The sequence below is a fragment of the Akanthomyces muscarius genome, assembly GCF_028009165.1.
Source record: "Akanthomyces muscarius strain Ve6 chromosome Unknown contig_11, whole genome shotgun sequence".
Lineage (NCBI taxonomy): Eukaryota > Fungi > Ascomycota > Sordariomycetes > Hypocreales > Cordycipitaceae > Akanthomyces > Akanthomyces muscarius.
The window spans coordinates 232,847-259,339 of record NW_026611614.1 but is presented as its reverse complement, the minus strand read 5'-3'; the positions used below and the strand labels follow the sequence as shown (position 1 = coordinate 259,339).

Sequence of the window (26,493 nt, the reverse complement as noted above, 5' to 3'; positions counted from 1 at the left end):
TCCATGTATCCATTCAATGAAAGCATGTTGGGAAGATAAGTTGATATTTCTATCAAGCAAAAACTTGGCGCATGACAGGTAGATTTCGAGCATACAAAGCAGCAAAGAATCTCAACAAAACAGCCCACTGTTCTGCCAACAATGTGGCTAACAAAATTCATCTACCTGTTAAAAAAAAAAAGTCTCTTCTACACACGCTTTAGGTGTTTGCGCCGTCGTGAAGCTAAAGGCCGGGACTGCTAGGCAATCGTCCGCCAACTTGGTCGAAATAGCTCCCGGGAAGTGGCCGCAGATAAATTGTTGGTTTTAATATGGATCAGTTGCACCGGCTGAGTCCCGATCCTTGTTATGTCATGGCCTCCAACGGTAGATCTAGCACTGCTTGCTGCTTCCAATTCTAGTCCGTAGGTGTTGATCAATGGTGGATCTACTAAAAAAAAAAGCGGCCCGTAATTTACCCGAAGTGGGCTCATTGACAGCAACGTGACAAGTTCAGCATGGCGCGCATTCGCCTGGCGGGTTGGAAGTCTCTCTTTACTGTATCAGTGCCATGGCAATCCGCGCTACAAGGAATTGCTCACAGCGCTTCGACGATAAATTTGTTCTCCGTGATGGAAAATTGTTACTCCGATTTGCAGCTGAGTTTATAAATTCCTTGGAGGGGTCCACTTCTATGTCAAGCATGTGACTCCCTGCCTGTATCCACCACCCCGTTCGTGCCCGAAGAGCCTTTTATAACGCAACGAGCACAAAGCTACGCATGGCTCTCATCATGACCTAGGTATTACGGAAAGGAAACACCCTTGCAGTTGTATATTGCGGGAAACAAGCCTAAGACTGCCAGGTACGGAGCCGTTACTCGAGAATCTCACAGAAACTGATTCCTGTTAGTTACCATGCCTTCCGGAGCCCCTGATGGCGTGTATCAGTCTGTAACCGTTGAGACATTCCCCGCTACGGATCAGGAACGAGCCATAGAATGGCAAACTCGACCATATCACAACCGTGGCAAGATCATCATTGGGGGTACACCGGTCGAGGATGACAGATTAAACAACGCCGGTAGCCAGACCGTTCCGACCGGGAAAGATGTTCAGGTGTTCGAGATGACGGTTAAATTCAGTTCCTGAAACATATATCATTAACCATCTTCATCCCCATCTCTAAGGACACATGTATGGTCAGTTGCATGACTTTTTTAGTCTCAATCTTGACATGGTCCGCAGCGCTCTGTGTGAGGTGGTCATGAAGCACATCTTCGGCCTTAAAGAAGTCGTGGTTTGAGTCGCCTAAGTTGACATGGAAGTCCACCGAGTTCGGCAGAAAATGAGCGGTGATGGAGGATGTCGTCCTATCGCCCCCCCAAGTTGGTGAATTTTCCATTTCAGCAATGAATGCGGGCTTCAAGTAATTCTTCAACTGGCTCTTGTAACAGTACGCGATGGAGTATTGGTATTGCATCTCGCGATGGTTACTCCGCGGGGCGACGGGAGGGTAGAGGTATTCGGAAATTTCTGTTTCATTTGATCAGCGTGAGCTAGCAGATTTCTTGTCTAGTTGACTACCCTTGAAATATCGCCTGCTTAAGTCAGGATTGGACTTCCTTATACTAGCATGGTACTCAACCCAGAACGGCTCTGGCAGTACCATTCCGTGTAGTTCTCTTGATACCTCGTCAGGAACACCCCAAGTATGAAAGTGCTGTAGAGTGCGAAAGTTGGCTCGTTCTGTCAAAATGGTGAAGCTCTTCACATCCGGACGTGCTAAGCCTGAACTATTTGAGTACCGGAGGGCAATGGTCTTCGACGCAAACCTTATTGCGTGGCGATCTCGATCTCTGGTTGTTGAGCGTACTTTTGCAAGCGTGCTGGTGATCACCTTGGCCACTTCAGCGTTGTCGATTGCCTGAGATCTAAGTCTGGGGGCCTTCGCGGCAACGCTTGCCTTTCGCAAGGCGGTGTCTGCCTTGCGGCTCAGGCTAGCAGATCCAGCTGGCTTCATCCTGTTAAATGATGTGCAGTATGCGGCTTTTGACCTCGGCGTCGCTTGAGGAACATGCAGCGCCGCTGTATATTTTTCTTTTGTCTCGATGGATGGTTGCGAAACCTGCAGCGCCACTGTATGTTTTCCCGTCTCCAGGGATGGTTGAGAAACCTGCAGCGCCACTGTATGTTGTTAGTGTTGGTGGAGGGTTAGAAAAACCTGCAGCGCCACTGTATGTTGTTAGTGTTGGTGGAGGGTTAGCAAAACCTGCAGCGCCACTGTAGGTGGACGTTTCACTTTCCCTGCTGTAGCTTATGTAAGTAGGTGGGACCGCCGGGCAGCCCCCGTGTGCTGCGGCCTAAAGCTTGCTCACCAATTAAAGACATCAGTGATAATGGCACCCCGAAGACCGGTCCGAATCGAACGGATGGAGTGAATAGGCAGTGGCTGCATCGACCATGCATATGGCACTGATGTATCACATCGCTAGGAACAGCGGCCATCTCTAATGCCGCCAGCGTAGGAGACCAAGGGCTAAGGCTCGTCTTTCAGGTAAACATCAGCTGAGTTTCTGGTCTATATAAATGCCAATTCCCAACCGTGAAATTGATATTAGTAGAAACACAATATAGCTTCCATTCACTGCCTATTCACTATAAAATCTCTTGTGCTTTCTGGCCAATCATGGCAACCAACGTCCTTGGCGCTCTTTACTCGCAGGTGTCCGTCTTGGACACCATTTTCCCTGGCTTGAGCGTTGCATTGAACTATATCCATCCTCTCACGTCCGGAAAGTCTCATCTAGGCGCCCGGCTATTCTGCATATATGGCCTGGTCACATTTCTGATACGGTTTGCCCATGGTCGTATTGGTAGGATGGTGGAAAAATACTTCAGTTTGTCAACTATCCTCATCCTCTTGCGCTTGCTCAAACTCTAATGTTTTCCAGCGTTCACTTTTGAGATCTGCTACACCAGTGATTCGTACGAGATACTTAGGAACTGGATACAATCTCAGCCGTTCGCCACAGAGACTCGATCCACCATTGTGACTCTCGAAAAACAAGCCAAGCTGGGAAACGGAGCGACGAAGAGCATATTGAAGTATAGCCCAAAGAAGATACGCAAGTCTTTCTGGTACGAAGGCAAACTTCTTTACCTGCGCTCTATACCAGAAGAAGGGTATTCGCATCGTGAACGGTTTTTTCTTTCCTGCATGGGTACATCGTCCAAAGTTCTGAAGGACTTCCTTCAATATTGCCAAGACAAACTTGAGAAACAAACGGAAAAAGAAACCGCGATTTACACGAACGGCGATGGCCGCTGGGATCTCGCCACGCGGCGGGGTCGAAAGCGCTCAAATACCGTCATACTTCCCGAGGACGTGAAAACCGACTTCTTCGACGACATTGCGGAGTACCTTAATCCCAAGGCCGTAGCTTGGTATGTCGAGCATGATCTACTTTACCGCCGTGGCTACTTATTATATGGCGAGCCTGGAACCGGCAAAACGAGTTTGAGCTTGGCAGCTGCTGGAAAGTTCGGCCTAGACGTCTATGCCATGAATTTGTCCAAAGTCAACGACACGACCCTTCAGAAATTGATGAGAAAATTACCAACACGATGTGTCCTCCTGTTAGAGGACATCGATGCCATCGAAAGCGCAAATAGTCGCGAAAACAACGATGCTGCGCCGAAAGAGTCCACAAGCAGCAACGTGACCCTCTCCGGTCTTCTCAACGCAATTGACGGAGTAGCTTCCGTGGAAGGCCGCGTTCTGATCATGACTACTAATCATGTCAATCGCATCGACCCGGCTGTTATTCGACCAGGGCGTGTGGACAAAATGGTGGAGTTTGGGCTAGCAAGCCGAGAGATGCTGCTGGGGCTCTTCCGATATATCTATATGCCGTTGCCCAGCAAGACCGAAATAGCAGAGAATGCGGACGAAAGAGTCGTCGAAAGCCAAGGCGCTCAGCTGTTGTCCAGCAAGACCGAAAGAGCAGGAGACGCGGATGAAAGGGCCCTCGAAAACCAAGGCGCTCAGGGTATCCAAGAGCTAGCTGAGATGTTCGCTAATCTTGTGCCTGCGATGAAATATAGCCCGGCCAAGATCTTATCATTTCTGATTGCGCACAGGCATTCACCTCGAGATGCCGTGGAAAATGTGGTCCCGTGGATCGCAAAAGGGGGCGAGGAAATCGTTGCTCTTCGGCGCCAGACTTCCACGATGCATACAAAGAGTGAGGAGACGGTTGACCTATCAGACGGTGTATCCGCCAGTATGGGTATGGAGGATATGCAGTGGTTCACGGTTTCGGATTAGCTGGTCGGACGAAATCTAGATTCACTGCAGGCTGGTCGATCAGAAGAGCCGAGGCAAATGCTTTTGTTGGATAGAAGTAGTCTCTTGCTCCTTCCCTAGTGCTTTTAGGCAATATCATTTTTATTTCCTTTGCTCGCAATAGATGAATTTGAATGAAAGTGATTATGTCTAATTCGTGGCAGACAGCGCCTATCTGGAGTGCAAAACTGGTCATCTGGCAAGGCGGGTCAGTCGACTTGTTTTATGGCGCGGGAGGCTGTGATTTTGATGCGTAAAATTGATCCACCGCCTGCGCACCAGTTGAGGACGCTCGATCGTTGGCGGCGGGGATCGTCCGCCCGGCCACAAAAGGGCCAATATACAGACCTGCAGCTGAAAAACCGCCTCGCCTCGCCTCACTTGTGGGGACAGGTCCATGATTGATAAGCGCAACGATACGCTCCCCGCTAGAATCTAGGCAGCCATTATCCGATTAGGGCCGATGCACCTAGACCACGGCCCACAGGTAGGTAGGTAGGCAAGTGGGGGACAAAACACATCGTCGGTCGCTGAAAGGCCAGGTCATTTGCAGAAGGGCATTTCTAGCTCTCTACTCTGAAATAAAATATTTTAAAGATAGGAGTAGATTATTTGGGCTCTACTCAATTTATTCTTCACCTTTTACTAGGTAAAGCTAAGAGCTGTCTGGAGCAGTGATGGCTGGATATTGCTGTAGCCAGGGACTGACCGGCGATCTGTTTTGTCCACCGCCGGGTAGGTTTCCTGCCAAGGCTGGTGTTTATTACTCCGCCCACCTCTGGCTACAAGCACACAGCGTGATAGTACTTCGTGTGTGCCTTCTAAAAAAGCAACAGCACGCTAGAAGTGGCCCAGGCTCACTGGCACCCAGCAACGCAGGACACGGGAGGCGGACGGGTCGCCCCGTGCTCTGTGAAATGAAGATTCGCGTGGCTGTGGCGCAGTCTTAATTAATGTCCCAGTGCCAATTGCTTGTTGCCTCTTTCCTCGCATTGGCTTCTTTTCGCCTCGACCGCCTTGACGCCACAGCACCCCCCCTAGCGAGCCACAGGGCTTGTGCTTCGGGCCAGTAGCTCACTTGGTATTTGTTCTACCCCATCGTCCAAGCCATTGTTTCGATTTTCACTGTTTCGTCATTCCCGCGTGTCTCGGCCCGGGTGCTCCCCTCAACAAACCGCTTACCGGGCTATGAAGAAATTGGCCAGGGATGTATGTAGTGGGGGCTCCAAGAGTCTGATCAAAGCCCCGACCTCCGCAATCAACCCGTGGCGCATCTCCTACCAGTACAAGACCATGGAAATAAGGCTGGTCATGCATCTATCAATACCTCGCTGGCAATTCTGTTTCGTTTAATTCAAACTTGAGACCTTCATTTCAGGGTATATTTTTCACCCCTACATAAAACCAGTAGTTTACATACAGTAAGGGTCTAAAAAGTGTATATACGCATGTTCTGAATCTGAGCCCATGTTCCCTTGCCTGTTTCGTACCAAGTACTTACAAGATAGAACTGGGCCCGAGCGAAGAATTTGAACCGTTTTCCTCATCACATGAAACTCAGGCGCCACCACCGTACTTCTTCGCAAGATAGCCTTCATGAGATGGGGGAATGAATACCTCATCGCGAATGGACCGACACTCTCTACCTAGCTGGCCCATGCCCTCTTCGGATCAAATCACCACCGACTTGTTAGCTTCCTAGTGGAGCAGAAATAGGCCGCGAATTTGTAGCCTAATTTTCTAGCACAAGCCACAGCGGCATTTGCTGTGCTGCCATTGGTCATGGCCGATAGAGGACTGAGACATCGGGCAGAAACCGAGTCCAGAATCCTACGAGTAATAAGATAATTTACGCAGTCCCCAGCCAGCTGGTGTTTCCCATGCCGGTCATCCACCGTATGGGACTGACGCCAACGCTGTCACAATTGTCGAAGACCTCAACTTACTCTACTACAAATTGAATACGTACAAAACCGAAGCAGCTGCTGCTATACACTGAGCATTTATTGCAAGTCCAACTTCTTCAGCGTGGTCTAATCAAATCGCTTGCAAGTTCAGTAGAGCAAAAGCCATCAATCCTTACCCTAATGTCAAAATGTCTTCAAATCATGCTGAGACAAAGGCTTGCCACAATCAACAAGGGTGTACCAACACCCTGCTGAGTGTGATGGGTAAGTTGTGTGGCCCTGGCTGGTATCTACCAGGGGGCCTGCGTGATAGCAGAGCTCTTCCATCAAAATCGAGGCACAAACCTCCCCGGCTTCAACAGGGATCAAATTGAGCGGCAAAAAAGTTACCTGACATGGGTACAAAACATTCGCCTCGCACCCAGTACACCGCTCCTCTGCTCTAGGCTGGCAGGTAGACAAGTCGACAAACCATGTAATAAAAGGGGCCGGACTTCCTTTCAATTATTTTGGCATAGCCAGCTAGGCAAAATATTTCAACAAAACATGGCTCAGTATTTCAACTTTCTCTCGACTCATTTTTTTGGGCAACCAACAACGGCACGGCCAGCAAATTCCGAGCAGGTGTTCGTCACGGACAGAGTTTGCAGCACGATCCAAGTTACGAATGGGATCCAAGTTACGAATGGGATCCAAGTTACGAATGGGATCCACGTTACGAATGGGATCCACGTTACGAATGGGATCGAAAAACTTGCGAGACAGAAAACACAAGCTGTTTTATCCATCCGAAGCGGTGACGGCGAAGACAAGATTCCAGCCGGCTTCCGCTGGCTAGATAATCTTTCTGTTCTTGTTTCCCCAGTGCCAAACGACTCCGCCGAAGAAGCATTGATTTTTCTTGGTCTTCGAACTTCTATTACCATCCATGTCGAGGACGGCTGTGACTTGATCTTCAAGAACGAAGCTTGTCAGGCTAAACTCGACGCTAAGGTCACTTCTAAGTGTGGCAACATCGTATCAAGTGGTGGCAAATCTTCCCACAACTTGAACATCGAGTCAATCGCCGGGAACGTCGAAGTGGGACACAAAACTTCATTTGTGTCTGCAGGCCGAGTCGATATCTACGCCAAAGCTGGCAATATATCGGTCTTCCTTGAATGCTTTGACGTTGAGCTGAAATCGGAGGCAGGGGACATTCGAGGCAGCATTATCCTCAGAGCATCGGAAGGTCAATCTCCATCTACCGCAAAGACCAAGTCAGAAACTTCGGCTGGCTCGGTGGATATGCAGGTACTGGCTACCTATCCACTGCAACTCAACAGCCATTACCAGTCAATGGCCGGCAACATTACCTTGAATCATGTACTCTCACATGCTGCTAAGTGGAAACTCGGAACCACCTTGGGGAGCATTCGGGTGAATGGGAAGAAACAGTCTTCTTTTTATCAAGAAGATGGCTCTGGACTGATAGAAGCGAAAACTGCGGTTGGTAATATAGCCTCTACTGTGCAATATAGGCAACAGCACGGGTACGCAGTTGGTGGGAAAATTGAGTGATGTCTTCAGTATTTGAGATGTAGCGAAAATAACAGATGATAGCGCGAATTGTGGACAGCGAGGTGATGGAGTCGATAGAGGGTCAAATGATTGAATTTATTGAGTCTTTCATCCAATTGCAGCACTTTTATCTGTGCCATCACACATGAAGTCTTCGTTCTCAAAATGCGTGGATATTGGTTATTGGTCGCCGTCACAAATCTTTTCCCAACCACTACTTTTCTTGCATCAACTTAAAAGTCAGTGCCGCGCCTGACAAGGCGGTCTTCTTGTCTGGGCATTTCTGCTCCCAGAATCTGAAGAACGTTTGGCAGGCATCGAGTACAACGGCTTCGGACCAGGCTATGTGGCCGTGGCAAATACTCGCTGAGTTGGACTGCATCGAATCCAAAGATTTACGCTTGCACATGCGCAGCATTTGGCTGCGCATTCACATTCTGCCTGCGAAGAAAGAGCACCAAAAAACAGTATCAAACAAGAGCACATATATGTTGAAAGGCAGTATATCATAATGACCCCCCTGCGGCAGGAACAGGCGCCATGCTAAGCAAAGTCAAGATAGTCTGGAAATTGAAAAGTCGTGATACAATGGAAAGTGTAAGCTATATTACCATGTCTATACCGACTGCCTTGAGCTGTATGCTATTCCGGCTTGCTGAGATGATCTCAGCAGTAAGCAGCGGTTGACATTAAAGATCCATTGCAATTGCTGGCCGGTGGAGCGTACTGGTCGAGGTATTACGTCCTATCATCCGGGTGAAAGATGAATAACGCGACGTTCTCTGAGGTATACGGAAAAATAGGTGATATGAGTGAAACTTCTCTGCTGCAACTTGGAAGAGTAGTGCTCAGCATCGGCCTGGGTCTGTTGAGACGCCTGCCTCGGTCAGTTCAACTATGTGGAGCTCGGTCAGGTCATGTGTAACCACGTTTCCACAGAACGCGATAAGTCGCGCTTATACTCTCAACGGAATACCCCTGGGGAATTTCCTCCATATAACTGTCCTCCAGCTGTAGCAGTTTCGCGCCCAATAGCATATCTCTGTCTGAATCGATACCCGTCAGCGGAATCACGATGATGCTGGCGTAATGCGTCCGCGGCTGCAGCCGCGGGCGCGTTGCGCCAACACCTTTTGTCTCGTGGTCTTTGTACGGGGGGTTAACAGCGGCCTGCCGGAAAATCCTACCCTCGTGGGAGACAACGCCGAAAGCCATACTCTAGAGGAAGCCGGCATCCCGCCAGCAGAAGTGCTCCTTGAGCAGCTTGCGATGCGCAATGCGAGCCTCTAGGCACGTCTAGACGTCCACCATCCGCTTGTCCACTGTATCCTGCACCAAGAGCATGAGACCCAGCATGCCACACATCCCGATGCGGCTACGACACGGCGAACGGCGATGAAAGGCGTAAGGCTCTTCCGCAGCACCACCCTGGCACCAGCGGCAGAGCGACCACGTCTGATTCCCAAGCGTCTCGCCAGCGCCATCTGGACAGAAGACAAGAAATGTCGCCCATGGAAGGCCAAGAGGAGTGAATTAGGGCATAGGGCCAGCCTCAGACAAGTATGGTCGTCTGTAGTGATGGCTCCAAAACTGATACCGCAGGCTTTGGATATTCTGTCTACCGGCGACAGCAGCTCACCGCACAAGGATGCGGCCAGATTGGCAAGGGCGAAGTGTTTGGCGCAGAGATTAAAGGCGCGGTTGAAGGCTTCCGCGCTGCTCTCGCACGTCAGCGCCCAATGGGAAAGATCAGAGTTTGCATCGACACCACCACTGTGATCGACTGCATAGGTACGACAGCAACGCCATCGTCACAGTTGGCGTTCCGCGAGTTCCAGAAAACAGGCGATGGCGACCCGGGCATGGTTCGTGTACGGTGGTGCCCAGGTGACCAGCTCGCCAAGGAAGGGGCAAAAACGCCGGTGGAAGACAACCCACCAACAGTCTCCTACTGCATGTATAGCCCCTCCGCTATTGAAGTGTCGCATTATTTTCGAATTGACTGCTTCGTCCCAGAGTTCCTGCGTCTCTGCTTTGATTTCGTCGTTCAAATACTCAGTCCACAATAGCCTACTTTACTTCCAAAACAATAGCTATAGCCTCTCGTAGTTTCTAGAGCGGGCATCGATCCAGACCGGCGGCGCTTTCTTTGTAGTAGGTTGACAAATAGGCAAATGTAGACGAGATAGGCATAGACGTAGTCTCGTTGTGTAATTTGAGATAGAGGGCGTCGAAGCTGCTCTGCATTAATGGAGATAAGTCCCTCCCTCCTAAACCGCCCATGACTTCGTTTCGCGTAGGTTTAAAATTCTAGGGGCGGGTGGGAGGATCGTGAAAATTGCAATGAACTGCCTTCTTGACACCACCCACGTAGCTCTAGTATCTCAGCAAGAGCCAATTGCCGTCGTCCAGCTCGATTATTTATCTGAAATGCCGCCATCGCCGGCTTGCATTCAGAGACGATGCATTCTTCGGCAGCTGCTTAAATGAGCTGTGCGTCCCTGTTCGGGCAACACACCACCGACTTATGTAGAGGGCGTGCACGGCCGCCTTTCCACGGCCCAGCCCATCCAGTTGATCAAACCATTTGATTCAACGGTTGACCGGCGAAATGTGGGATGGGGGACGAGGATTGCGAGCTATACAGGGCTGTCGCGCGGGTGTAGTGCAATGGCGATCAGAATTGTTGATCAAGGGTGTGCAAGCCTTTTGCACGACTAGCCGAAAGAATTATTCCCTTTTAGGTCTGTCGCTCGTTGCAGATTTTGCCCCGCGAGTCAAAGCGCAGAATTATTTCCCTTTTCGATCTGTCTTCCAGGTCCGACGGCATAAGCCATGAGACACGCGTGCCAACCCATATGGGTGCTTCATGCGCGCAGGCCGAGCGTAGGTGGCGGGCGACGAGGTTGATGCGGAAGTGGCCTCTGCTTCAATGAAGCTTGTACTTTTTACTGGCTACTTGATACAGTGTAGGACAAGATGCCGCACGAGGCTCTTATTCAACGAAAGTTTTAGTCTCTGTGCTGTGACTGGTTCCTAGAGACCCTCGGCTCAATGGCAAAGAGTATGGGGCAGCAGAAGCACTGAAGCCTCAATTTCAGTTGATACTAATAAGGAGTGAACGGCCGACTGGCAAGGCCTTGCATAGATCGAGACTTGAGAAGCTTGCAGACACCTGCATATGGCGCGTTTTCACACAGAGGAAGGCATTAAGTTTATTGATGAATATTGGTTCATACTATTGAATGGTAGATTGCCTTCTAGTGATTTCTTGGTACCGTGGGAATCAATTGCAACCCTACCACAACCAAGGCCACAGCGTCCAGTCTCAACCAGATCTCTTTTCCGGGTCCTCCTGCCCGAAACGCTGGCAGGTTAGGTCGAGAGGTGACTGGAAAGCCACAACAATATGCAAGTTTGGAACACGACTCAGCCCTGCGGTGTGCTCGTGAATCATGGCCGGTACAAGTATGAAAACCGTCAACATATACAGTATGGCGAACTGATGGTCAACAGGCTTGTTAAACCATGCAAGCACGCCCAAGAAAAACGAGATTGTTGCCGCAGCAGCCGGAAAAACAAAAGGCCAAAAGAAATCCGTTCTTGAATTCTTCGTCTTGTTGGAGTCCCGCCTCTTTTCCAGGTAGTAATTAGCCATTACAAGGCCAAACACAAGATGAGCAAGGCCGGGTAGCAGCGATAGACTTGGGCTCTGCCAGAGAACAGTTCCACCCACAACCCAAAGCAGGAGTAGGAGGCCAATGACAATCGTCATCCATGTTCGATAAGAGGTTGCAAGAACATAGGTTGCCCGAGTCTGTTATTTGTTAGCGACAATTTTCCTCAACGTTTGCGGTCGTCGGGGAAATACCTGAGCAATAGCGAAGCAGAACCTGATTGTTGCTTGACAGAACAGGTGCCAAGTAAGAGAGCTAGGGTCCATGGCAAGTAAAAGCAGGCCAGTCATGAGCAAGCTTAGGCAGGCTGTTGCCGCGGCACCACGTATGGCTCGCCCACGATGCCAGGAGGGCCTAGCTTCAAGGGCAAGTGCAATGTTGGCAAGTGCAAGAGCTGCAGCGCAGCCCGCACCTACAAATACACCGCGGGGAAAGACGGCGGGGAGCATACTTGGAGCTGGTTTGGAATCGGATCGTGCGTGTTGGATGGAGAGGGAATCGGAGAGGCGGACTTGGGGTATATATACTTACCTGTCACTAATTGACGGGGGCGGCCAAAACTATGGGCGCTCAGAGCTCGCTAACCAGTGGTACTGTCAGTGCAGGTGACGGACGCTGATGGGGCTGGTGCGGACAATCATCAGTTACCCTCACGCACCACCGGGGGGTATAGTTATGCTCAGCCCACAGGTCCGGGGTATGAGTTTCAGCTTCCTCCAGAGAGGCTTCATCTTGATTTTCTCAAGGATTTTGTTTTTGTAAAGTAGAGCCATTTCCTGCTCTGTTGTACTCAGCTTCTATATACGAATTCCAATGAGATATCAGACGAGGTAGCTAGAATAGTTGTATGATTCCGTGCAGAATTAAAGTCAGTAGAAGCACCGCGAGCTACGGCCATGCCTCCTTGTCCCGCCGCCCGCAGAGGCAGCAACTCCCAAGGTACCCGGCGATCGAACGTTGTCTCAGCGCATAATCAATTTGGCCCAGCAATAAAGTCAAAGGAGCAATGCTGCCGGGAGGTGGGCCGCTAGAGACACGCGGGTCCGCAAATATTTGATCCGGGCCCCCCGTCTGATCTGGATGATGTATTGTGGCGCAGTGTACTGCCAACTGCCCCTGGGACTCGGACACAGACGAAAAACCGTTGCTCCAAGAGTGTATAGAAGCAGTCTGGCCGGGAAGTCTCTCTCTTGAAGTATTCCTCAGAATGCCAGAATCAGAAAACGAAACAGAACTTGCAAATGCCATCCGCAAGGTCATTGAAGAGAAGTCTTTGCGATAGGATTACAGTATTCACGGGTTTAGCGGCGCAACACGTCCGACGATTGACATAGTTACTCACCTAGTCTGACCCAGGTGGCGAAGTAGCATCCAAGGCAGAAAGCCTCTCAGCCCTCGTGGGGTTGGCTAATTCTGCCTCGACTCGAGCACAGCGGTTTACAACCTCTGATTGGCCCTTCCCTACCACCTGCACCGTCTTCCGGGCCGCCTGCAGCTTCCCCGTTCTCCACCCCTCCAGCCTCGGTCCACTCTGACAGAGGACAATCGAACATGCTGCGTTTTTTGTTGTGCTGTCTTGACACCGGCTCGAAGCGCAGGCAAAACCTACTGGGTAGCCCCAAGACGGCACTCACCGGGATTGCGGCCTTACACGCGGGCGGGGCAAGAGAAAGCCATTCGTAAGGCAGATGAGACGATGCCCGAGTTGGGCCATCTCCTCGAAGAGCGCATAGTAAAGCAAGGGCAAACGATTTCGGAAATTGAGGCTTGCAAACCCATTAAAAGAAGGAGATGCAAATAATCCGTTGTTGGGCGACGAGCTCTCGGCCCGCTCACAGAAAAATGATCAGGCAGCATCTAGTGTAGAGGTGTGTCGGAGTGTGCTAATCGATATGATTACATTGACTGGTTAGTCGCATTTGAATTAGCACTGGCGCCAATGATGCTCCTATTGACTGTGCCCTATGTATATTCTATTTTTCGTACCATGATTTAAGTTACCACTGACCCATGGAATTGTGTCCGCTGAGTCTCTACTCGTCGCTCTTTTCTGCCTCAGACAGCAAATATATCCTATTCAATGGGAAAACTGCGCTGTGTCGTGCGCTTTGAGGTGGATGCATGCTACATTTCCGAGTCTGCCGCTCATAGGAAGTACTCGATAGTGCCACATACCACCGCTGCAGAAGTCAATCAACTCAAGAACCGAAGTCTCCCAATCAGTATCTCGCGCAGCTTTGGTTCGGCCGAACACCAGGGAATGGATTGGCAGGGTTCCTGACCGAGATGTGGCTGTGCCGCAATAAGGTTAGAATGGACGGTCACAGTCAATCAACCAAGTTATGCAGTACGGTGCCGGATATAAACCCCTTGGAGAATAAGTCAACGCTATCATGCACATTCCTTCTTTCTCACTCCGCCACCTTGGCAGCTCTCTTCCTTCTGACACCAGTTGAACATTATACACGACTGCTCCCTACTCTTTTTGCCACACAACAGTCAAATCCAATCAATGGCTTCTAGATGGTGTCTCACCCGCTCCCAAGGCTGTCTCCCCATTCCGCGACGGTGCCGCTCACTGGCAGCGGCTTGCATATATGTCAAGAATTTATGAGACCCGCTCGGACAAGAAATTTAGAAGCGTATCATAGTGTAATTTACTGTCCTCGAGGTCCCACGACGTAGCCTGAGGTAATCGCTCGCCGACTTTCCTGCCGTTGTATAACCACCGCACCAAAGCGTTCCCGGAGAAGAGCTCCCTCAAGGGGTGCACAGAGTTGATCCCGATTCTACCTGTACTACGATATTTTAAGTTTCATGAGAAAACTGGGATTCTAACTGTTCCGGACTTGGGACAAAAGGCACCTTCCGCGGTGATTACTCGCTCGTTGTTCTCGATTGCATGCATCTGTGCCAGACTGGCGCTTACTGCAACGTTCGAAACGACATTCCAACTCTTTTGAGACAGTCGAAATGATTTGCGCGCCTTCTTCGGGAGTTCACTCTGACGAATTCTTTCACGTTAAAGCGTTGATCGCAACCAGCGCGGGTAGCCATCAACGGGTATCGGCAGCACAGAGTCTGAAGCCGCACCCGACATAACAGTGTACTCCTCGTACGCATCTACCCAGAAAAGCAACATATTTGACATTGGTTCATTCTATATACTTTAAGATTCGTTGCTGCCCGCAAAATTGTATGTTTCGGGCAAGTCAGAGGCAAGAGAGCTCAGGCGAGTAGTACATCAGACGGACTACATTATCGAACGAGGAGCGTAACGATGCAAGCATGATCCTATAGGGGGGCGTGTAACTAACGCGCTTAGCGAACAACGTGAGTCAAGCCCTAGTGCGCAGGACAAAACAGCCACTGGTGGGCATCCAGCACGGTGACGACGCGATCTTTACTTTGGACAATACGCTTGCATCACGGTGTTAGCCTAGCGGCTGTCTGGACTCCTGATTACCTTTGTCTTTCCTTTTCTCTCATACATGAGACAAGAAATGGTCCGGATAGTCGCGCCCTCATACTAGTGACGCTAGCAGGGTAGTGCGCAGTGGCGTCAGAGGGAAACGAGGCGAGTTGGGTAGTCTAACCAGGTACTAGGAATCAAGACTTGCATGATTGGTGCTCGGACGCTGACTATTTACACGAGGAGGCGACTGTTTGCGGATATATTTCAAACGGCACTCATAGCACAGTTCGGCTTCGACACACTAAATCTCGGGCAGTGACTTATCTGATCTCCAACGGCAGCCATCACGATCTGTCAGAGGAGATGGCTGTTTGCAGCGTTGCACACTAGCCTAGCGAACAGGTCTTAGCTGAAAGGGGACCCTTGTCATCTGCTGTCATGGTCTCCCTCATTCTTGCTCCTACTTGGCCGCGGATGTCTGTGCTCTGCAGTAGACAAGATGTCTGATCTCTAGTGGCTGCCACACTAGGGCCTGCTCAACACCACATAGTACGAGGGATCCGTACGTGTATCGTTGGAGTAGAGATCGGCGCGGAGCTCGATGAAAAGCGTACTAATACTTGTCCCAGAAATCACACGACTGTAGGATATCATGGCTTGTGCAGGGGTTTCACTCGAAATTTAGACGTCATACTATGCGAAATGAGTACGAGACGTTCCGTTCAAGTTAGAAAGCACAGAAATGACCGGGAAAATATAGCCCCTGGCTGATTCGAAGCCTACAGACCGTTTCATCTCAGACATTCCAGGCCATCGATCTCACACCGATGAGAAACACACAAGCCGCGTGTCAGCGGGCTTAGAGCACTGACGAGCTCACCATAAAGAGAGATACTGTGGGCGAAGGGAAAATGGGCGCATTCTAGAGCGGCGTTTGCGTAGCACGCAGAAGAACATACAGCATAAGCAGCCACTCCTGGGTCGCCGGTAGGCCGAGCTTCGTAGTCGAGTAAAGTCTACCCCTGTGGGTGTCCTGCCGCAGGTCAGGTACACTTCGCGCCGACCATCATGGTGTTTAGGTGAGGCTCGGCCGACCAGGTAAGTTACTACTTGTGCCTCCAGTGAAGCAGGTACGTTTAACAGTGGCCGCGCCGGCACGAGCCTGGCCGCATCCTCGCACACAGGGGAAAACAGACTGGGGCATGCGGGAAGATGAGCCATCCTATTTTCTGCAAAGGCAACGCCAGTTGGCGTCATCTTTCTGCAGCTCATTGCGGAGTAGCCATAACATAATCCCAATGTCCCAGCGCTGCCATGCAGGTCTCGGAGCCAGCCCGGCAAGGCTGTTTATTTCCCGCGGGGTCAGCTGGTGTGGAGCGCTTCATAGCTTCAATGTCTCTTGTGGTCCGCGCTAACTACGGGTTTGAGACACGTCTGATCTGAAAGCCTCAGGGCGTCTTACCACGCCTCAGCGCTCAGACTCGTTGCCGACTACTGCAAGCCACAGCGCTCAGTCATTCATTATGTGACTACAGTGGGTCTATTATAATAAGGTGATCCGAAGCAAATCACAACCAAGTCCGCTAGTTACTCGAAATAACTTGGAGGCACTGAGCCTGTATAACCTTGAGTACTTTCCCCGGCCTCGCTCACAGACACTCACCCCTAAATATGCCGCCTCGTAATGTTGCGGCTGCGCTTTCATCTGGTCCACTCCTGGCAATACCTCTCAACGGTTTAACGTCCGCCCTTGACATGCTTTACAAAGATGAGCGTGCATACATTGTGTTGGTCCAGAACAAGCAGCAATCTTGAGGGCTTTGCGAGCGAAGCTCTCTCCCGGACAGGGGCGACTCTGCAGTACAGGGTAGGAGCGAAATCAGGCGCGGACGGTGACTTTAACCCGCAACTCTCCTTCTCAGTCACCAATCAAGGGCTCAATATTAGGCCGAACCATAACGGGTGAATGGGACCCAGGTCTCTCCGGGTGGCCAGCGGTGCTCAGGCACACTTTGCCATTGCGAGAGAGGAGCCACCTCTCGTTCGAATGTCCATTCAAGCCTGAAAACCCCCAGACCCTCAATTTTCTATAATTAAGCTTTGCGCCAGCGCTGTAGAGTTATATGCCAATCTGCTTAAATGCGGCAATGAACGGAGCTGTTCCTGTGCCTATGCCGACCATCTTGAAGAGGATCTCTGCGACTAGGACATGAAAAGTGCACCACTCGTGAACACCTCAGGTATCGCATACATATGTTTCTACTTGGCCGTGTTCTGTTTCGTCGTGGGGATTCGCGTAGGTCTTATCACACGATTGATGTCGTCGCCCTCGTGCATACGTATGCTTGTACATGCACGAACTAGTGCTCACGAAGTCCAGATGAATCCTTCCTTATAAATGCTGCTAATTTCTGTAGCGGTGGTCGAATCAGTTAGTAGTAGCCGCGATTTCTGTAGCAGCAATGCGTCAGGAAGTTCTGCTGCATTGATAGCGATTTAGCCGCTTTAACCTGTTTTGTTGTTGTTGCAGCCTGCCCACCCTCTGGTGGCAGTGACTGGCAGAGGGCCTGAACGGAGCCCTCTCATTGGCCAGAACCATGGATTGACCCACTTTTGTACGATGGCCACCACAGAGTTCTGGGTGACTACAAACGAGTATTGTACAATAGACTAACAACACCACGAATTAACCTATTCTATCACTAACTATCGTATTAATACGTACCTATCTGTACCAACAGTTGTTGCAGGGCAGCCTGGCCCATTCCCGATCATGTACTAACATACCAAATCAGCTGTTAGACAGTTGACAGAAAGTACACTGAGTCTGGTAGTCCATTTAATCTAACGACGCACTTTGTTTTTCTTCATTCTCTGCGTCCGACGAGCTAGCAGCGGGTATTTGGTTATGGGAAGTCACAGGGGTAGCACGTCAAAACAATAAAAGTGTAACGTTTATTCACTTAGAGAACCCGGCAGGGCGTGAGGCACAGAGAAGGCGGTCGTATTGATGGAATCTAGTTACTGCTTGCGCATAATAATTTAAGCTTAAATTATTAAGGCCTTCTGAGCCATTTCGTGACCGAACCGTGAGGGGTTCGGTGCTGGCACGAGGCTGAGTCATCAAGGCCCCACAATGACCACGTATGCTGAGTCAGCGGATTGTTGCAAAAAGATCAGATGTCCCGGGTAGCTGCAATCTGATCCGCAAAAGAACAGAAGACTGAAAAGGGTACGGCGCGTGGACCGGCGGGGCACTGTAAACTGCAGTGACAGAGGTCGCATGAAGGCAAAAGAGTGACCTCAGAAGGAAAAAATCAAGGTGTCGATGGTGGGAAGCAACGGCCAGGCGACGGAGCCAGGGTCGGCCACAGTCTGGAACTTCCAGCACTAGACTACGTTCTGATAGTTTTGCCGTTGTGCGCACAGCCTATGGGGGTAGAATGATCATGCTCCACTGCATCTTTGGAATGCTGGACAACGGCAGAGGCATACAGAGGGGGTCGAACACTTCCGCAACAAGGGACATGCAAGCGCAACTGGCGGTCGTACGGGTCATCTCAGCCAGTGAAATGAGCACTTTTTGCTTTCTTGAACAGGGCTTCCATGCCAGAGGCTCGAACAGTCTGGCACGAGATGACATGCCCCGCAAACGAATCCGATCGCCCCGGAGGGCCTCTTTCTGTCGAAGGAATCGATGCCTTGGACGCCAAAAAGGTACGTAGACGCTAAAAAGGTACGTAGACGCTGAAAAGGCACGTGGACGCTAAAACGGCATGTGGACGCTAAAGAGGCACGTATACTAAAAGGCACGCAGACGCTAAAAAGGCACGTAGACGCTGAAAAGGCACGTGAACGCTAAAAAGGCATGTGGACGCTAAAGAGGCACGTAGACGCTAAAAAGACACGCGGACGATGAAAGGCACGCGGACGCTAAAAAGGCACGCGGACGCTAAAAAGGCACGCAGACGCTGAAAAGAAACGCGGACGCTGAAAAGGCACATAGACGCTGAAAAGGCACGCGGATACTAAGCCCATCATGGGTGCGAGTTTTATTATTTGTGAAAATTCTTGTTGAGGAATTAGCGTTATAACTATTGCCACCAGACTGCTTGTTCTTCAGTCATTTACTTGCACCGATGTTGCGGCAATACCTGTGACGATGGCATTCGCAACTATAGCCCAAACCAAAATGGAGTTGCGAATTTTTGATTCTGAAGGAAATGCTCATATTATTTTAAAAACTCCTAAACTTGGATTTTAAATACTGAAAAAAGGGAGAGGTGGATTTGTTGGGTGCAGTGAATGCTAGGCCTGTCAATGACGACCCTGTTCCATCTACTGCGGCCACGTTGACTGAGGACGCCATAGAGCCTCTATCGCACAAGCCTTTGTAGTGTCATTAGTTTGCCTGTTACTCACTTTGCCTTCTAAGACTTCCAAGACACCAACAATGCCGACTTGGCAACCATTGGCAACCTGTCATCCCGCCTCGAGAATGACAAGTCAAACAAATACCGATTCAGGGTACTCTCGAGCCGCCTGCAGCTTGCCTCGTCAATTTTGTAAATGTTCTCGACCGCCGGTATAAAAGGGGGTATTTAAAGGAGGAACCCGTGGCCAACTATGGCTCTAAGTGTCAATCGATGAGCTTGAAAGCGGAGCAGTGTTGAACTTCAATCGCTAGAACCACTCTCTGCCGAGCATCAAAACCTGTATGTGATAGGTTTATAGCATGAGTCTTTGTTTAATAACAGCATGTACTGTGTGGCGCCCTGCGCCGAAGCGGGCCGCCGCAAAACGGCTCGCCGTGGACACCACACCTTTGGGGTACTTCGAGGACGTACTAAAGTTAGCGATGAGCTAACGTACCTACGGGGTGATGAGCTAATGCCGCCTGACGACAGACCGAAAGGGAAATTGTGACACGCTTTTGACCTGCGGGGCTCAGTTACGCATGTAACTACGAAGACAGACCGAAAACGAACAGAACTAGGTGGGGCGCGCAGAAGGCCGCCTTTTGGTGCTTTTTTTTATAGTAACGCCGTCATGTCTCTGTAGCTTTCTTAGTTTCGGTGCTTTCCAACTTCGCTGTATGACCTGCTTCGCTGCAAGTGCATGTTACTGTGGGTCTACTCGCCAGCGTACAAGAAGGCTGCAGGTTAACGCACAAACTGTTGAAAAAAATTGTGCTGCGCAGGTCAGTGCCATCCAACGAGCACCGCAGCTTGAAACGACCTAACTGCCACGTGACAGACCCCGATAGCTTGAAAATATCGAAGTTACTCGGTACTTTCACTCTCCGCCCACCCCCCTTGACCCCCTTGGAACGGTCGCCGCTGGTGACACTGACAATAATGCAAACATTTCCGAGCCACCACGACCCAAAGCAAGAGGTAGCACGCGTTGTAAAGCTAGTGTTATCTTTCAGATATACTGATCAAGCTTCATAAGATATCTTCTGACAGAGTGTTGTTGACTGAAGGTTATTGGAGGCATGGCCGTTTCTACGGGTCATGGAGACGAGACCTGTATCTTTTCCCCATCGATCAAGTATAGACGTCTTGTACCAAGCCGGCATTTGATACTCTGCGCTAACGGTACTCTATTACAATAGGAAGAGATGAGGCGCTTGGATATATTTCACAAGTTTTTTCTCTTAGCACGCAAAGGTTTTCCATTTTCATATCCCATCCACCACAGCCTCCCGGCGAGCATCTTGGACCTCGGCACCGGCACTGGCATCTGGGCCATCTATGTGGCGGAAGAGTACGTACTATTATTGGATGCCGTAGAACAGAGGCTGGTACTGATTCCATTTAAGAATCCTTCCGGCGGCCCATGTCACGGCGGTGGATCTAAATCGAGTCCAGCCCCCCCAGTGAGTTGGCGCCGGTTCGCAGCTCTACGCTGTGACGAAGGACTGACTCGTTCCAGGATCCCACCGAACATGGCCACAGTGCAAATGAATATAGAAGATAGCTCTTGGGCTCCGTTACCGACTGATTTCGATTTTGTACACATGAGACTGCTTCTGGGCAGCATACAAGGCAGCTTGTGGGAGGCTGTTTATCGGAACGCTTTCAAGTCAGTTTATGCGAGGCTCGATCGACTCGTCCTGTGCCCCCCCACATGTAAAAAGACGAGCTATTCTAACCGCTACTAGACATACGGCCCGTAAGAGGGGTATCATAGAACAGGTTGAGATAGATTGGGTGCCGCGATGGGAAAGCAGTGCTAGACCTGACAAATCTGCTCTTCTAGAATGGTCTCAGCTATTCCTTCAAGGGATGGATGGCTTTCAACGCAGTGCGAGAGTGTCAAGCTCCCAAGTGCGGCACATGATGCAAGCCGCAGGCTATATCGAGTTCGACGAAACCATCATTCGATGTTGTGTCAGCCCTTGGTGCGATGATCCGCACGAAAAAATTGTAGCCATGTGGTTCAACGTAGGTCTGACCGAGGCTGTAGAAGCCATGAGCTTGGCTCCCTTGGTAGAGAAGCTTGGCATGGATGTGTCCCAAGTGAAAGACCTCTGCGCGCGATTGCGGAGCGAGATCTGCACACTACGATATCACGCATATTTGAACATGTAGGTTGACAATCAATGCCAGCGTTTGTGCCCTCATCCAAGCTAAAGAGCATACTCAGGCATGTTTGGACGGCAAGAAAGCCATAGAGCATGGTTGTGGGAGGCTTTGTGATTATCACGTCGGCCGTGACAGGTTGAACCGATATTATTAGCTCCACACACCTTGGCCTTAGCATCTGTCTCCGTGCCTTCGTTGTTTTGGCACGGAAGCTCCCTCAAGCTACTAGCTACGTAGTTTGTGTGGTGCAAACTGACACTGACACTGGCTGAAATGACGGTTCTTACTGATGAGAGCAGAAGAGATGGATTCAATACAGTACATGGACACTAAGAATTAGCCACTGGCTATGAAACCTGACTATACGAAAATTTATTAAGTAAAGAAATCTGAGCCCGGATTTTTTCCATACTCAAATTGGTCCATAAGTGCTTTTGGATCACTGATGTGACTCCCGTCCCGAAGCTGCTCCCTGAGGCCGAACCCGGGCACACCTGGGGCGTATGGGGGGTGTCTGCCTAATTCATGAGCTTCCACTGCGCAGTTCCTGAGTTTAGTAAACAGTGGTGTGCAAATAACAGATTTGTTGATGCCTAAAAGGGTGTACTGAAATGTTTACTCGAAATCATGTGGGATGTATAACCGACACTCCGTACTACCGGTATTAGACCGTGCCTACTTAGTAATATACTATTTAACTATCATTCCTACTAAGTTAAATCTAGTATTATATTACGCTATGTATAGTAGGCTTTAAATATAGGGTAGCCTTTATTAAGTTTAAAAGTAAGGTATAGTTCCGCTATGCCTTTATTACACGTTTCTCTTGTTGAAACTTGTGGCACTGCACATCTCTATAGACACCTTATATCCCATAGCAGCCTTAGAATATTGACTCCCAACGAAGAACGGGCGGCTAATTCGAGAAAGCCTTCTCGCGAATGTCTCCAAGCACCACCCACCTTAAAAGTATCTCCGGCCAGACTGCTACCGCTAGGTAAAGCGAGCCTCAGAGCTAGGGATAAAATCACGGTCACTATGGGAAGTGGCCCACTAGAGAGCTACTATTAGAACTAACAAGATGTGATTAAACCGATGGTAAAGCTGATGTATCGATAAATAGGAATTGCTAGAAGCTACTTTTGGCCTGTAGTAGGTGATCTGTCTGCGGCAGGCAGCAGGCGGCAGGACAGGCTGCAGTTTCACTTACGTGGTGACCTCTATCTGCGTTTGGCACCTTCGCAAAGGATTTCTCCTGTACACGTTCCTTGTGCATCTTGTGCACGTTCCTTGTGCATCTTATACACCAAAACCCACGCTTTCCGTACCATAACAAAAATATAACCGCCTAACAGACTTCGCACCCATTTTGGCCCAAGTCGATCCTTCATGGTGTGTGGTTGCAAATTTCGGGGCAAGGCAAACATCACCAAGTAACCAGCAGCCGCAGAGATATATGGCAGCATGAGGGTGGTCAGAACTCCGACAATGTCCGTTTCCGCCTCCATCGTCCCATCCCGCTCGTCCTTCTCCGAGTGGGCAATAGGTAGGAGGCAAACTGAACAGACCTCGGCTGAGCTCTGTTTCCGGAGCTTGCGGTCTAGTTTACTCTCGTAAGGAGGAACCGTTCCGTTGTATGCGAAGCAGCACACAATAACGCCTACAATGTGGCATATTGATAGATCTATGCCACATAAAGCCGAGTATAGTACCTGCCCTTGCGGTTAGTAATAGCTTGTGAGTGCCTAGCATTCCCTTACGCCAGTTGCAAAACCCATAAGCCCAGTGCCCACCATCGGATCAATGAAACCCCATATTAGGGCTGGAACCAGGAAGATGATAAACAAAAGCTTAACCAGCGTGTCACGTATCCCATCATGCCCAGTAGTGGAAAGTATCATAGAGTCCGTCCCAGAAAAAGCCCAGAACGATAGGACACTATACACCAAACCGCCTACAACATCGCCTAGCACACTGCTGTACCCAAGTTTCTGCGTCAGGGACGTTGCCATGTCGCGTTGTTGCTTGGTGCCGTTTCCAACTCGTTGCTTGCGGTTGCGTTTATTTCTCGGCAATCCGACAGATGAGATATTGCAAGCTGTTTTTGCAACTAGAAAGGCGTTTATTGACCTTGTCAATGGGGACGGAAGGCCATGGACCGGCTTGCGGACAGATGGTAAGGCAATAGTGTGTAGAGGAGCTCGCGGGAGGTGGATGTTGAAAGAGTACACAATACGTGCGGAGACACGAAGTGGTACCTGAGGCAGCCATTATGGTACGAGAGGAAAGGGCAGATAAACGTTAATTCAGGCATACGAAGGAAGATGACGTGTCTAGCAAAGGAGTCAGGATTGGCAAAAGCCATTGGGGCAGCCTTGCAAGCCTTGATAGGTTACACGCTGCTGCCTCACCAGGTAAGCCGCCGCCCGTCCTGTCACGCTGAGATTGTCATCGGTAGAGAGCTAGATAAATCAGTTTATTATTAGGAAGAACAAATTTCTACAGCCTGTCCACTCTCAGGGCGATACGTGACCCGCGCATGTGATGGATCATTTATGCGGCCCTGCTTTTCGTTTCAGCGGAGCTCCGCAGTTCCCATCGCCTTGCCTTTCAATTAGCGTCCGCTCTGGCCCCAATTGAATCCGTTTCGCGCCGGCCGTCGTAGGTCGAGCGGGCCCCACCACAACGCCTTCGCAGCCTTCTTCGCATATTTCTCCCAACACGAGTGCAGCAGGGCAAGTTTGATGGCGGTTCTTGGCATACGGGAACACGTTGGCCTTGAAGTCGCAAAGAGAAACAAGAATGAACAGCAGCGATGCTGAAGCTTGCATGCTTGTTGTTAGGTCGTGATGCCTGGTGCGAAAGGAGACAGCCAAAATACAAGAATTAACAAAAGAATATACCACTAACTCTAGTTAACTATAATTCGAATCCTAATCTTAACCCGAATCCAAACCAACGCTTCGCGCAGCGTGCTTCGCACATCCCCTAACTAACCAATTATGTGACGGTACATGCCTGTACATGTCTGTATCGGAAAAATGTTAGCCCAGGCCTAACTCGGTCAGGTCAACTATGTGGAGCTCGGTCAGGTTATCTCTGACCTCGCAAGGGTCCTGTATCGATCCTCGGCCTTGACCACCCCTTCGCGGCCACTAGCAAGTCGCTGCAGCTCTCGTGCTTCTAGAGTGTTTATCCTGGCCTCTTGGCGACGACACACTCCAAAGCGTCATTCCACGGGTAGAACTCGCCCAGATAAGAGCGCTCGAGTTTGCTACACTATGGCCAGCCATTTTGTCGACTGGCTCTGGCGCACTATCGTCGCGCAATGTGATAGAACCGCGTCGTTCTTGAGGCGGCTGTTAGATAGCCTTCGCCCGACGACTGTGGCCAAATCTGTCCGTCTCTCTCTGACAACGCCCGACATCGAAGCTAACACGAAGTATTTGCAATAGGTTCCGCCTCCGCACATTTGCCCACGTACGCTGAAATACCGCCGAACACCAGGACCTTGGCGTCGTAACCTGTTACCAACCCTACCCGATCAAGCTTTTGTTATCCCGGCCACTATACCTTACGGAGAAATATACTTTCGCACCAAGGGAAATTATGTTGGTCAAGGAGCAACTTCGTTCGTGGACAGACTTCCATCTGGCGACATCATAAAATACCCGAAACCAAACCCTTACTGTCCCGAGAAGGAGAACACATGCCGCCAGCAGATGAGGACTGAAGCCGAAGCTTACCAACGCATTGGCGACAATGCGCGTGTTCCAAGACTGATCAGCTGGGATGCCAGCGCGTGCTCCCTGATAATAGAATACCTTGAGAATGGGAATCTTCAATCATATCTGGACGATCACAACGAGACAGTCACGAGCGAACAGAGACGTCTCTGGATGAGACACGCTGCAGAGGCGCTGGTCGCAGTGCACTCGGCGGACATAATACATTGTGACGTTACACCCCGCAATTTTATGCTCAACGAGGCTCTTGAGCTACACATCGCGGACTTCGCGGGATCGTCAGTCTCGGGTTCCCCCCCAACAATCACGACAAGTGCAAGGTTCCAGCGACCAGGATGGGACTGGAAGCCGACGCAAGCTGACGACCTATTTGCGCTGGGCTCTGTACTCTATTACATTCAGACCGGGCATGAACCTTATCCTGATATCACTGAGGAAGAGGTCCACGATCGCTTCTCGGCGGAGAATTTTCCTGAAGTGTCTATGCTCCGCTGCGGCAGTATTATTCGCCGGTGCTGGGCAGGCAGCTGGGATGACGCACAGCAAATTATTGATGCTTTAGCTATCACTGAAGGATCTTAATCTCTAGTTATTTGTAGTTACTTTAAAATGGTTAGCGACGCTCTGTGGTAGTTCTACTGCTGGCCACGTACCTAACGTGTATAGTTGTCGCTATATCCCTCGTCTTTGTGGCTGTCACATTGGCTGCGACTTGTTGACTGGCCTGAGTATTCTACTTTTGACTCGCTCTCTGGGCACTCTTTGCCGCTCGTCATGTACTTCTCGCACCCGTCAGAAATCACCATTTCGCTTTTTTTGTTACAACTGGTTGGACAGCCGGAAAAAGTCATCGTGGTTTTAAGGATACGACACATTATAGCGTAGAAGGGTTGCTGTAAAATCTAAGGCAGCAGCTGAAGCCAGCTTCCTTGACAGCTTTTCTCTCGCTGCAAACCTATTACCCCTCTTTTCAAAGACCTATCACATCTAAACACGCCACGATACACAAAGAGACAGCCATGCGGGAGCCATGCGAGGACGAGGCTGCCACACATTCTCTAGGAGGGTTGACTGGCAAGTCTTGATTGGCTGCCTTGAAGCCGCCAACTCCACACCACCACCAGACAGCGGGCGCGTACTGGGTTCCTTCAAGTGGTCAAGGGAGAACAACAAGAACATCATTGGCGAATTTCTTTAGCACCCAAGTGAAACGCCACCGAAGACCGAGGCGGTAGCAGCAGTGAGCTTTATGGCGGCGATGTAATCCATCTC

The 26,493-nt window shown here is 50.2% G+C and overlaps 7 protein-coding genes across 7 annotated transcripts; 4 read left to right on the top strand and 3 right to left on the bottom strand.

Moving 5' to 3' along the window:
• Positions 1-353: 353 nt before the first annotated feature.
• Positions 354-1,284, top strand: LMH87_007617 (uncharacterized protein; the record flags this gene model as incomplete). The annotated part of the gene is made up of 5 exons (XM_056199530.1): positions 354-400; positions 831-844; positions 892-1,026; positions 1,169-1,175; positions 1,227-1,284. The coding sequence occupies 5 exons, from the start codon at positions 354-356 to the stop codon at positions 1,282-1,284; spliced, it is 261 nt and encodes an 86-aa protein (XP_056057970.1).
• A 187-nt stretch (positions 1,285-1,471) lies between these two features.
• Positions 1,472-2,369, bottom strand: LMH87_007616 (uncharacterized protein; the record flags this gene model as incomplete). Its single annotated transcript, XM_056199529.1, has 5 exons — positions 1,472-1,514; positions 1,566-1,579; positions 1,672-2,154; positions 2,203-2,213; positions 2,357-2,369. The coding sequence occupies 5 exons, from the start codon at positions 2,367-2,369 to the stop codon at positions 1,472-1,474; spliced, it is 564 nt and encodes a 187-aa protein (XP_056057969.1).
• Positions 2,370-2,667: 298 nt separating this feature from the next.
• LMH87_007615 (uncharacterized protein) lies at positions 2,668-4,308 on the top strand (the record flags this gene model as incomplete). Its single annotated transcript, XM_056199528.1, has 2 exons — positions 2,668-2,878; positions 2,933-4,308. 2 exons carry the CDS (start codon positions 2,668-2,670, stop codon positions 4,306-4,308), a joined length of 1,587 nt encoding a protein of 528 aa, XP_056057968.1.
• A 6,813-nt stretch (positions 4,309-11,121) lies between these two features.
• LMH87_007614 (uncharacterized protein) lies at positions 11,122-11,736 on the bottom strand (the record flags this gene model as incomplete). Its single annotated transcript, XM_056199526.1, has 2 exons — positions 11,122-11,610; positions 11,665-11,736. The coding sequence occupies 2 exons, from the start codon at positions 11,734-11,736 to the stop codon at positions 11,122-11,124; spliced, it is 561 nt and encodes a 186-aa protein (XP_056057967.1).
• An 8,506-nt stretch (positions 11,737-20,242) lies between these two features.
• On the top strand, positions 20,243-21,564 carry LMH87_007613 (uncharacterized protein; the record flags this gene model as incomplete). The annotated part of the gene is made up of 10 exons (XM_056199525.1): positions 20,243-20,281; positions 20,340-20,438; positions 20,503-20,654; positions 20,710-20,766; positions 20,823-20,972; positions 21,052-21,085; positions 21,150-21,194; positions 21,243-21,291; positions 21,357-21,477; positions 21,537-21,564. The coding sequence occupies 10 exons, from the start codon at positions 20,243-20,245 to the stop codon at positions 21,562-21,564; spliced, it is 774 nt and encodes a 257-aa protein (XP_056057966.1).
• A 904-nt stretch (positions 21,565-22,468) lies between these two features.
• Positions 22,469-23,487, bottom strand: LMH87_007612 (uncharacterized protein; the record flags this gene model as incomplete). The annotated part of the gene is made up of 4 exons (XM_056199524.1): positions 22,469-22,528; positions 22,686-22,730; positions 22,804-23,187; positions 23,236-23,487. The coding sequence occupies 4 exons, from the start codon at positions 23,485-23,487 to the stop codon at positions 22,469-22,471; spliced, it is 741 nt and encodes a 246-aa protein (XP_056057965.1).
• Positions 23,488-24,756: 1,269 nt separating this feature from the next.
• LMH87_007611 (uncharacterized protein) lies at positions 24,757-25,803 on the top strand (the record flags this gene model as incomplete). The annotated part of the gene is made up of 2 exons (XM_056199523.1): positions 24,757-24,873; positions 24,931-25,803. 2 exons carry the CDS (start codon positions 24,757-24,759, stop codon positions 25,801-25,803), a joined length of 990 nt encoding a protein of 329 aa, XP_056057964.1.
• Between the last annotated feature and the right edge of the window lie 690 nt (positions 25,804-26,493).